At 50.9% G+C, this 12,302-nt stretch overlaps 1 protein-coding gene across 1 annotated transcript; it reads right to left on the bottom strand.

Annotated features, from left to right (window-relative positions):
- Positions 1 to 804: 804 nt before the first annotated feature.
- LOC149372205 (uncharacterized) lies at positions 805 to 8,943 on the bottom strand. Its single transcript, XM_089568047.1, has 3 exons — positions 8,003 to 8,943; positions 1,677 to 1,803; positions 805 to 894 (listed from the first exon to the last, which is right to left on the bottom strand). The coding sequence occupies exons 1-3, from the start codon at positions 8,941 to 8,943 to the stop codon at positions 805 to 807; spliced, it is 1,158 nt and encodes a 385-aa protein (XP_089424173.1).
- Between the last annotated feature and the right edge of the window lie 3,359 nt (positions 8,944 to 12,302).

Genomic DNA, 12,302 nt, shown 5'->3' on the forward strand with positions numbered 1-12,302 from the left:
TCTCATGTTTACACAGTCGGAAATGGGTTTTCTGAGCCTCTGTGTCTTTGACATAAAGCTTTTAGTTAAACTTTCCGGCAGGCTAGTTCAGCGTGTCAAGGAAGTACTATGCAAACAAGACGAGCACCACAGGAGAGCAAGGGAATGGAAGCGAGTGGTGTCGTTCTAGTTTCTTGGCTCTCCTGTCCTGTTCCTGTGTGCGTAGTTTCAACTTCCTTGATATAAAGCCCCAAGGGCGTTTTTAAAGAAGGGTATGGACTCAGACGTCTATTTGTACAGCTGATACAACACACTTCAGTTTTGAACAGTTTGTTAGAAGGAAAGCACGATATAAAAATGAAAAAATTAAAATTTTACTGTTATGCGTTTATATGCGTGTGCTGTTGGTATTTGCGTTATTACATTTTTTTCACATCCCGCGTGTAAATCAAGAAATGCACGACTTTTTTCGGAGATCTCTGAAAACCTTGTCGACGCGAAGCTTTGTAATGTTTGTTTTGCTTATGAAAAAGGCGCCGGCGCACTGGTATGTGGAATGAACGCAGCCAGGTGTAACTGTTTTTACGCTGTTCTAGATTGTAGTGTCGAGCGTTTTTCTCTTGCTTCAAATTGAGAGTCGCCGAGAGTGCCGCTGACTCTGTCCTTCGACGACAGCACAGCCCGTTTTTGCAATCGCCGCCTCAGTGGTGTTCAGTTCTTTTCAGGCTCTAGTCGGCCGAATAAAGAGCGTCTTTTGGAAGCCCTTCACTGCCTCCCTGGGTCTGCCGTCATCATCCCGTGACGTCCGGCCGAAGCGCAGCCTCGTCAATCCACCACGCTTCCGACGATGTAGTCTGCCGCCCAGTCCTCATGGCTTCCTTCAACCCACTGAGCCGCTTGCTGACGAATGACTACCTAATGAAGATGCAGAGGAACGGCTCGACCTGTATGACCGTGCAGCTGGGCTCAACTCTTGGGATGACGCCACGAAGCTGACGAATGTGTATTTTGCGCTGGAAGGTCAAGCTAGAGCCTGGTATGAAAACCACGAAGTTTTTCTCCTTACTTTGGACAGCTTCATGAACGAACTACTTGTTGTTCTAAAGCATCCTCCGAAAGGAACTGACGTACTCTTTGCGTCTCGTATCCAGGTCCTAAACGAGACCGCAAATGCCTACTTTGAAGAAATGACACGCCTATTCTCGCGCGCAGACCCTGAAATGGCAGAAGAGAGGAAAGTAAGTCAAGTTCCCGATGCGGGGTGTAAAGCAAAGGCTTTTCGCCAGTCTCGAACATAACCCACCGAAAACTGCTTCTGAGTTCTCGACTGAAGCACCTATAGTCGAAAGGCCCCTGGAAAACCGACCTCAACAGTACGACCGGTAGCTGCACGCATAATCTAAATGAGCCGCCCGAACACTACGGCGATACGGCGACAAAGAGCAAAAGCTTGCGGGAGGTTATCCGCCAAACGGTTCGCGAAGAGGTTTGCAGATTTTGCCCATCACCAGCACAGCCTCACGCCCCGACGATTGCTGATATCCTTCGCGAGGATATTCATCAACGCTAGGTTTCCCGAAAACGTCGATAGCTAAATTAAGACATCTCGTCATAACATACGCCACAGCTTGCCGCCGCGAGAGACATCCAAGCCACCGTGAGCAACCTTATGGGATATTACAGCGACCTGAACTCACTCTCAGGGTGTCCACCCATGATGAAGCTAGCCACGCATAGGAAAGCAGACGTCTGGAGGCTCCCAGATCATAGGCGCCCTCTCTGCTTCCATTGCATGTAACACGGCCACATTTTACGCCACTGCCCCTACAAAAGAATGGAGCTGTGTGGGTATTCAGCTGACGCCCCGTGATCTTGCTCCGGCAAAGGAGCACGGGAGATAGGCGCCTATAACTGCACCGAGGAGAGTACCTGTCAACGCACCGTCAGTCCCCCTCACTATCGCCGTCCATACCACGCTTTGCATCACTACGCTGTAGCTACGCAGCGGATCCGAACGTATCCGAACCTTATCTTCGAAGACCACTCTGGAGCATGACGTACCCCCGAATGTCACCGATAAAGATGTGAGCATTCCACCCCGGTCAAGCGTCAATGGTGCCGCCGTAAGTACCGTGGATACCGAGACCACCGAAGATATCTTCGAGGGAAACATGCAGCTGCTGTTGAACCGAAGACTTCGGATGCAAGAGGCATCGCCCCTTGCGTTGTCCATTTTGGGAAGGGAGTCGGTGTGCTGCTGCTGACAAATTTCAGCGGACAGCACCGGCACCTCAGCAAAGGCACGTAGTTGAGGTTAGTGTCTATTTATTTATAAAATAAACTGACATTGGAAGGAAAAGGTATTGCTGACCGCGGCATCTGCCATCGAAAACTGAAGCGCCTGAGCTGCGGCTCATCATCCCCATCATCAGCCTGACTACGCCCACTGCAGCGCAAAGGCATTTCTCTTGTCTTGACAATTAACACTGCCTTTTGCCAGCTGCGCCCACCGTGTTCCTGCAAACTTTTTAATCTCATTCGCAGGAACAAAAGAACAGCAAGCGGACAGGAAGAGGGGAAGAAAGGGGGGAGTAATAGAAAGGATAGGGGTAGGGCGGCAATATACATCATGTACAAACACAGGATATGATGACAATTGCGTTGTTAGTAGAAATATCTGATAGTCGAGACACCTCCGACCTCTCCGACCGATCCGCAGGATTTACTTTAGGAAGACTGCACGCACGTCTTCGACATGAACCCAGCCTGGCCCCGGAACAGGTAAAACCATATCGGAAATCTTCGAAGTGGCAGCGCGTGTTTCTCGTCTTGTGAATAATTCGGTAAATTCCGATTGCAAAACATCGCATTGTGAACGACGAGCACGCCCGATCGTTCCACCAAAGCCTCATACTGGCCGCATTTGTTTTTCCAGTCCCGGACTACTTGCTGGCAGGTCTCGGCTTCCGCTCGGACAGGAAAAGCGTCATGGTCACATGACTTACTTGCCATAGGCTGCTTTCGAACACGGCGCCAGAGCCGGGCTCCCCCTCGGTTACCGTACAAGGACGCTGTCATCTGCTAGCAGACGATGCAAGCCACGGCCACTACGACGCCGAAGCAACGCCGTGCGCTCGATCATGATACTGAGTCGATTTAAAGACTGTACTGTCAGCTTAGCGTAGGTGCATTACAGAACTCAGCTTCGGAGGTATGCTCGCCGCTACTGCTTGCGGCGAAGTTCGCACAAAGTAGCCCAACTCGTTGCGGAAAGGCGGATAGACGAATAGACGAAAGCCTCCGCAAAAATGTTGACAACAAGCTCTATAGCGGCTCCAGTATACGAGTGGTTCACCTGCGATGCTTTCAGGTAAGCGTACAGACAGCATGTGGCAAAACAAGCGAACAAGAACCTCTTGACGACACGAGCAAACAATACGCGCTCGCAGCTCCGAACGCGCGTCCGTGTGCGGTGGATTTCAAGAAAATAAACGAAGATGCAAGAACAAAAAGTCTTGCGATGGCTCGGAGAGGAGCTACGGAGCTCATGTGAAGGTTTAACGCATGATATCGACCTCCAGGAACACGAAAAGCACTCAAAATGCACACGGAGTCTAACTTAATATGGCTGCCAGCGCGGCGCGCAGCTATCGTCTGCTGCCTTCTCAGCAGCCCCAAGCAGCCCGCGGACTGCCATAGGCTAAAAACGAACGCGTTGCTATGGCGATGCAAGCAGGTGGGCGGAGCTTTCGGGCTGCCCGAGAAAAACAAATACCGGACTCGAGTCCGCAAGTAGTCCCGGACAGTCCGGGACTGAAAAACAAATGCGCCCACTGTGTGTCGCCGCAAGAGCGATAAGCCATCCGGGACAGTCACTGCGTAAAAGACGTAAAAGAAAACTGCGTAAAAGACAAAGCGGTAATATAGAGAATATTTTCGTTTAGCCGTGTTGATCAAAACAATTGTAGGATGGGGGTTTGTTAAAGGCACTGGGACCTCAGGAGCAGGGCGGCAACAGTCCGTGGTCGGCGAAGGCGAGAGCACAGCACGCGCAGCGATGGCAGCGCCGCCGCTATGCAGAACGGTCGTCTTCGTCTTCACAATTGCCCCCGGGGAAAAGAGGAGCCAACCTGGCGACTTAGGGCGCGGGCAGGATGGCTGGGTCGTAGAATGGCTTGAGGCGCTGGACATGAACAGTCTCGCGTCCACGGCAGCGGCGATCAGAAGACGGCACGAGAGGTTCGACTGTGTAATTAACTGGAGATGTACGCGCCAGGACACGGTATGGGCCATGGTATTTGGCGAGAAATTTTGACGACAGGCCCGGAGTATTTGTCGGAATCCAGAGCCACACAAGGGAGCCATTGGGGAAGTGTGGCGTTGTTTGATTGAGGTCATGGCGGGATTTCTCTCTGCACTGGTTGTCAGTTGTGAGAGCACGGGCGATGCGGCGACAGTCTTCGGCGTGCTGGGCGGCTTCAGATAGAGGCGTATACTCGGAAGCGTCGGGTTGGTACGGCAGAATGGTGTCGATGGTAGCAGAAGGGTGACGGCCGTAAAGGAGAAAGAAAGGAGAGAAGCCAGTAGTGGACTGCGTTGCGGTATTGTACGCATAGGTTACATACGGAAGCACAAGATCCCAGTTAGACTGGTTTGAAGAGAGGTACATAGATAACATGTCACCGAGGGTACGGTTAAAGCGCTCGGTGAGACCGTTGGTTTGCGGATGATATGCGGAGGTGGTGCGATGAATTACATTGCACTTGGTGAGCAGTGCCTTCACAACATCGGATAAGAAGGCGCGGCCTCTGTCGCTCAGCAATTCGCGAGGGGCGCCATGACGAAGGATGAATCGGTTTAAAATAAACGAGGCAACTTCGGAGGCTGTGGCAGCTGGAAGGGCGGCGGTTTCGGCATACCTTGTCAAATGGTCAATCGCGACGATAGCCCAACGGTTGCCGGCCGAAGTGTACGGAAGGGGGCCGTATAAATCAATGCCGACGCGGTCAAATGGGCGTGGCGGGCAGGGTAGCGGCTGCAATTCTCCAGCAGAACGTTGAGGTGGCGGCTTGCGACGTTGACAGGTAAGGCACGAGCGCACGTATTTGAGGATGAAGGTGTACATGCCACGCCAATAATATCGTAGCCGGATGCGAGCGTAGGTCTTGAACACTCCGACATGACCACACTCCGGGTCAGCGTGAAAATGGGCGCAAACTTCCGAGCGAAGGTGACGGGGAATAACTAGCAACCACTTGCGGCCATCTGAGCTGTAGTTGCGGCGATAAAGGAGGCTATCACGAATTGAGAAATGGGAAGCATGGCGGCGAAGAGCACGCGACGGAGAAGCAGCCGTAGGGTTTGTGAGGAAGTCAAGAAGAGAAGAGATCCATGGGTCGGCACGCTGCGCCGAAGGCATGGCGCTGATGTGAAGCATCGGTGAGGAGGCGTCTAAGGTTGAAAGGCTCGAGGTATTGGCTGGGAGTGGGCAGCGCGATAGAGCATCGGCGTCTTGATGTTTGCGGCCAGTACGATACACGACGCGGATGTCGTATTCCTGGAGGCGAAGGGCCCACCTCGCGAGGCGACCGGATGGGTCTTTCAGAGAGGACAGCCAGCACAGCGCGTGGTGGTCGGTCACGACTTCAAACGGGCGGCCGTAGAGGTAAGGGCGGAACTTGGTAAGGGCCCAAACTATCGCCAGACACTCTTTTTCAGTGACCGAGTAATTAGATTCAGCCTTTGTGATCGTGCGGCTGGCATAGGCAACGACGTATTCGGCGAAGCCAGGTTTACGTTGCGCGAGTACGGCGCCGAGGCCTACCCCACTGGCGTCAGTATGGACCTCGGTGGGTGCGGTCGGGTCGAAATGGCGAAGTATCGGTGGGGCAGTGAGCATACGGCGCAAGGAATCGAAGGCGTCGTCACACACTTGGGACCATTGCGAAAGATCGGAACTGCCGGACAGAAGTTGTGTCAAAGGTGCAGCGATTGAGGCAAAGTTGCGTATAAACCTACGGAAGTAGGAGCACAACCCTAGGAAGCTGCGCAGTTCTTTGATAGAAGTAGGTCGAGGGAACGCAGCCACAGCACGAAGTTTAGCCGGGTCCGGACGGACACCCTCCTTGGAAACAACGTGGCCTAAAATGGTGAGTTGGCGAGCGACAAAATGGCACTTCTTTAAGTTGAGCTGAAGGCCGGCGTCAGAGAGGCAGGTCAAAACGTGCTTCAGGCGGTAAAGGTGAGTGTCAAAATCAGGCGAAAACACGACGATGTCGTCGAGGTAACAGATGCAGGTTTTCCACTTGAGACCACGCAGAATGGTATCCATCATCCGCTCAAACGTGGCGGGAGCATTACAAAGACCGAAAGGCATCACAGTAAATTCATATAGGCCGTCAGGTGTTACAAAAGCTGTCTTGGGGCGATCGGCCTCTTCCATGGGTACCTGCCAGTACCCGGAACGTAAATCTAAAGAAGAAAATATCTCGGCACCTTGCAAGCAGTCTAGCGCGTCATCGATGCGTGGCAGGGGATATACGTCCTTGCGCGTAATCTTGTTAAGGCGGCGGTAGTCTACACAGAAACGGATTGAGCCGTCTTTCTTTTTGACAAGCACAACTGGCGAAGCCCATAGACTGCTTGAGGGTTTAATCACGCCGCTCTTGAGCATTTGGTCGACTTGATCTTCAATAACTTGGCGCTCGGGTGCCGACACACGATAGGGGCGCTGCCGTAGAGGAGCGTGGGCACCTGTGTCTATGCGATGTGTGACAGTCGACGTTTGACCCAGTGAGCTGTGATGACAGTCGAAGGAGGCGCGGAACTGGTTGAGCAAGTCGAGAAGCTGCGTGCGCTGCTGCGGTGGAAGATCTGCGTCGATGGAGCGGAGAAATAGTTCGGTAGATGAAGGAGTGGGTGTAGAAGATGGTGGGCTGAGCGCAGCGAGACTGATGTGCGATGAACCGGCAGTCTCCTCACGGGTTAAAATAGCCGCGACAGGTTGGACACTGCCGACACATTCGCCACGGCGCAGAGCACTAGGGTAGGGAAACGGGTTACAGACCCACAGTACGGAAAGGCCAGCAGAAATAGTCAATACGGCGTAAGGCAGAGGAAGGCACTTGCGCCGGAGGAAAGTATGGGCTGGCGTGAAAAGAACAGTGTCATCACGAGAAGGGGCACAAGAGAGGCGCACAAGGACGGAAGAGCATGGAGGCAGGTCGATATCTTCGGTGACGAGGGCTTTAATACATGGCGGTGAAGGAGCAGCGTCCGGCGGGGATTGGGGCAGAGCACAGAACCCGACTTCAGCGCGAGCGCAATCGATGACAGCGGCATGACGAGAAAGGAAATCCCAGCCCAAAATAACAGAGTGAGAACAACACGGCAGTACGATGAACTCGATCGTGTAGAGGACATCCTGAATTAAAACTCGAGCGGTGCAAGCTGCCGACGGCTTGATGTGCTGAGCGCTGGCCGTGCGCAGCGAGAGACCGGCAATTGGCGTCTTAACTTTCTTCAAGCGGCGACAAAGGTTTGCGTCTATTACTGAAATTGCGGCGCCGGTGTCTACAAGGGCCATGACAGAAATTCCCTCGACCGAAACGTCAATAAGGTTCGTAGGGGCCAGCTGAGGTCTTTGGTAGTTCGACGAGGACGCAGTTCTTGCCTCAGGAACTGCGACATCTAGTTTTCCTCCTGAGAATTACTTGGGCGGCGACGCATCGGAGAAATGGAGCGTCGTCGCGGCGAAGGGGAACGGCGGTCGGTAATCGCTGAACGGTCAGGGGAGAAAGGACGAGGGGACGCACGGGGCTCAGCCGACGCGGAGTACTGACGCGCTGGAGGCCAGTACCCGACCGGCGGTGCCGAAACTGGGAGACGGCGACGGCAATGGCGGGCTACGTGGCCAGGCAATCCGCAAGTGTAGCAAATAGGCCGGTTATCCATCGTGCGCCAAGGATCTCGGTCTCGTGGAGATGGTCGCAGATAAGGGGCCGGCGCTTGTACGGGCACTGACATTATAGGGTACGTAGGCGGCCGAGGTTGTGCGACGACTTCAGCATAAGTCATTGGACGGGCGACAGGTTTTGGGGCGACGTTGCCATAATTGAGATGGGTGGCGACTGGTCTTGGGGCGGCGTCAGCGTACGCCAGCGGAGCTGCGACAGGTGGTGATGAATGCGCTGACGGAAGCACCTCAGCAACCTGCTCTCGAATTGCATGTTGGAGAGCCGGGGCCAAATATGGTGGCGACCCTTGAGGGCTAGGCAAAAGCGAAAGCTGACGGGCCACCTCCTCACGTACAAAGTCCTTCATTTGCTGCAGCAGATAGGAGCTGTCAGCTGCGGGTGTCAGTCCAGAAAGTGACTCTGGCTGAGCTGAGTGCTGACGAGTCAGGACCCTCTGCTTACGCAGCTCCTCGAAGCTCTGGCACAGCGTGATGACTTCCGAAACGGTGCGCAAGTCCCGAGCGAGCAGCATTTGAAAGGCGTCATCATCAATGCCTTTCAAGATCTGCTTGATCTTGTCTGCTTCCGGCATGCTGACGTTCACTCGGTTGCAGAGGGCGATTACATCTTCTATGTAGCTAGTGAAGCTTTCGCCGACCTGCTGCGACCGTTCACGCAAGCGTTGTTCGGCGCGAAGTTGTCTGACAGCTGGGCGACCAAACACTTCTGAGAACTTCGTCTTGAAGGCTGACCAAGTCGCAACGTCCCCTTCATGGTTGCGGTACCATAAGTTTGCGACGCCGGTAAGATAAAAAATTACATTGTTGAGCTTTGTCGCGTCATCCCACTTGTTATACAGGCTCACCCGCTCGTAGGATGCGAGCCAGTCTTCCACGTCATGGTCGTCTGTACCGCTGTAGATAGCCGGGTCCCTTTGGCGAAGAGAGCCGGCACAGATGACAGTCGGTGGGCCTGCTTGCACGGCTTGGTGTTGGATGTCTACAGGCATCGCAGGTGTCGGTAGAGTGCGGCTACGGAGCTCCAGAGCCGATATCGTTACCCGGCGACTCCACCAAATGTAGGATGGGGGTTTGTTAAAGGCACTGGGACCTCAGGAGCAGGGCGGCAACAGTCCGTGGTCGGCGAAGGCGAGAGCACAGCACGCGCAGCGATGGCAGCGCCGCCGCTATGCAGAACGGTCGTCTTCGTCTTCACACAATAAATAAAAATTACCCCTGAGCTTTTCTAGTTATCAGTGATTTTCGGCTTCTTTCAAAGATGTATTGTAATGAGCTTTTCTTTTTTATACCATTGCCTACTTTTAGAGCTTATTTGTTGTCTAGCAACATTTAGCTTTCCAGCAGATGGTTTAACGCTCACTTTAAATTAACGCTTTGAATAACCGGCCTTTTATTCAGTCAGTCATTTAATGTAAAGATAGATAAGCCGGTCATTGTTACACACAAAAATGAAAGACACGAACAGCAAAAATCTCTGAGCTCACCCCATTCCATGGGCGGTTCAGTGTTCTATAAAACTTTTGCTGCCATTTGTACTGTGGAATCTACGGCCATTTTTATGGTGGGCTGAAAACCTGAAGAGCCGTTGAACTGAAGAGATGTTTCGTATTTTTCGCCACCTTTGTTTTGAATATTATGTCGTCACCTTCTGGCTCTTAGCCAGTACTGCATAGCGAGTACGCGCCATTTACTTTTTCAATGCCTGCCACAACAACGACAAAAAATGAAGCAGTCAGAGAGACAGAATAAGCAAGTTGTTTTTCGCCCTGCCCCCTTGGCTGTCATCCCTACCAACCTTTGACAATCAGAGAGGTTTGCGTTTCGGCATCGAGGTTTGTCTTGTAGATCACTAGAAACAGCAATATTAGCTCGTGCAACTTGCAGAGTACATCCCACCAAGCTTGATACACTCATAGGTTTTATCGCGCTCATTTAACGCTTTGAGCGTAATTTGTGTCCACATCGGATATATGTTGGCTAATCCCATACTTCCCTTAGTTTCTACATAAATTGACAACTTCATTTCTCAGTCGGGCCGAAAAGTTTGCTAAAATAATTCTATCCATTTGTACTCCTGTCCCTGTTCTTGTAAAGAAAAGGAAGAAGAACAGGCTTCCCTATTTGAGGTTGAAACATAGAAAATATCACCAGCTGCAGTTCAGACATCCGCTATTTGAGAACGTTCAATATTGTCGCATTATAAAAGGCGCCTAAATAACAGATATGAATTTTTCTGCAGGATTTAAGTCGGCTGTTGCGCAGACAGCGCGCTTTAAGAGAGCTGCAGGTTCTGATTTCTTAGCCAGCCGTCCTCGCCTTCTTCCATCAATTCCTTACCTTCTTTTCATTCAGCCATTGATTTGGGCTAGTGTTCTTTCCAGATATTTTTCCCCAGCAAAATAAACAATCGAAACTGCCAACCAAACTGCCGCAGGCTAATATGTGGTCTCAAGCCACATTCCTCTTTGGGAGCAGCCTGATGTGTGGGGATATACAGCACCTAAGTGCTCTCATAAGTAGCTTTGGCTGAGCACGCTGCCAGATTTGATCCTCTTGCTGCTTTCGAAAACGCAGAAGGTTCGTTGACGCGGTCACGTGATACCAGGATAACGAAAGAATGTCCCAACTCTCGACGTAAATACTAAATAGAAAGAAAAACTGCGTAAAGAACGACCACAAAAGCGCCTATCGATTAGCTTGTGTCATTCTTCACGGAGTAGTCTGAGCTTCGGCCCATTTAGACTGAATCGCGCAGGGGGCCAAGTGTTTACGCCCGTTGCGCAAGGCAGACTACATGTTGGTCTTTTCTATAGGTATATCGATTCCTTTCTATCGTACTCTTTCGTCGGTCTCCGCTAATAAAATTTAGACCCGCGAAGAAAGACTCCTGAGACTCTTGCTCAGCTATCGTCCTCAACAAATGGGTCTCCTGGGATGCGTTAAGACCTGTTGCTATTTGATGGAGTCCAGAAGAGCGATAACGGCGAACTGCTTTGTCTACAAAAACAGCTAGTTGAGGCGGCGCGCTAAGGGTGAGTGCGCTACTGCGTAAGATCGTTCTGTGGTCATTTTGCTAGGTACATATAGGTATACAACTATATATTATAAGTGTATCAGTAACGCAGGTCAGTGACCTACTTAAAGAGAGAAAAACACACACGCTAGATTGCCGAAGGCTGTCAAGTAAAGGGTGACGGAGTTGTGTGCATTATTGTGCAACGCATAAATTTTTGCCACCATGGAAGGTGGGCTCACAAAAGGGATCACCTATTTTGAGACGTATTAAATATAACCACACGAAAAAATTGTGAACCAAAAAGTTCTTGCTTTAGGACTTTTCGTAGCTTCGCAACGCATGAACCTAGATTTAATGTACTCATAAACTGCATCTCAGACACTAGAGTACTTCTAATACGTGCATAATTTGCTGGCAGTGATGCAAGGTACAGGTCTACTATGCTATAAGGCAGCATTCTTTTCGTAAATAAAGATTTGGTTGTGCTTTGTGTTCTGAAGGATGCAGAATTTTTATGACTTTGCTAAATTGGCAAACAAACAGTTATATTTGCGATTAATGGCAATTCTCGAATATCAACACTACAAAAGCCAGCAAAGCGTTGTGGAATGCACCATCGGGGACAAAGGTCTCCAGAGCGCTCGCCGAATTGACGCCATCGTCATTAGCGAGTGGCGTCGATAGTTGTAGAAATAAAAATCTGATATGCGTGCTGTTAAGTGTGATAGTGAAAGGAGGTGGTCACTAAAAAGACATGAAAACGATGTGCCAAGATTGATTTTCATGCGTCTTAGAGGCTTTTGTTCTTGATGGCTCCTGCAGCGGCCGCTTTGGGGCGCAGGTATCACAAATGCTTTAAGAGTCGAGCTCGTCTCCAAATGCTTCATTTCACTTGTTACAGCTCGTAACTCAAGAAGTAACTCAAGTTGAGGGTTGGAAATAAATGTTGATGGCACCAAGGACTCATAAGCTCTCCACCCCCACCCCCCTTTTTTTTTCAGCGGTCCTTTTTTCCCAGTATTTTTTTTTATTCGGGGAGAAGCATAAAACAGCGCTAAAAGACAAAGCTTGTGCCCATCGTCCCTGTGTAAAGGGTATTTGGCATAAGATTTTAGAAAAGAATTTACGCAGTAAAAAATGGCGAGAAACTGTGAAGTTACTTCACAGTTATAAATTACTGGCGTTTTCTCCTGATAGTGATGTGTAGTTGTTGTGAGGTCCAAACTTCGCCTTCCGCTGGCGAATCATTGCAAAACATCTAAACGCATTAGCAAGGAATAGGAAACGTTCTATACATACAAATGTTCAATCAATAAAGGCGGCAACGGCAAT

This window comes from Amblyomma mixtum, chromosome 1 (genome assembly GCF_055824585.1).
Source record: "Amblyomma mixtum isolate Tamu chromosome 1, ASM5582458v1, whole genome shotgun sequence".
NCBI classification, from domain to species: Eukaryota; Metazoa; Arthropoda; class Arachnida; order Ixodida; family Ixodidae; genus Amblyomma; species Amblyomma mixtum.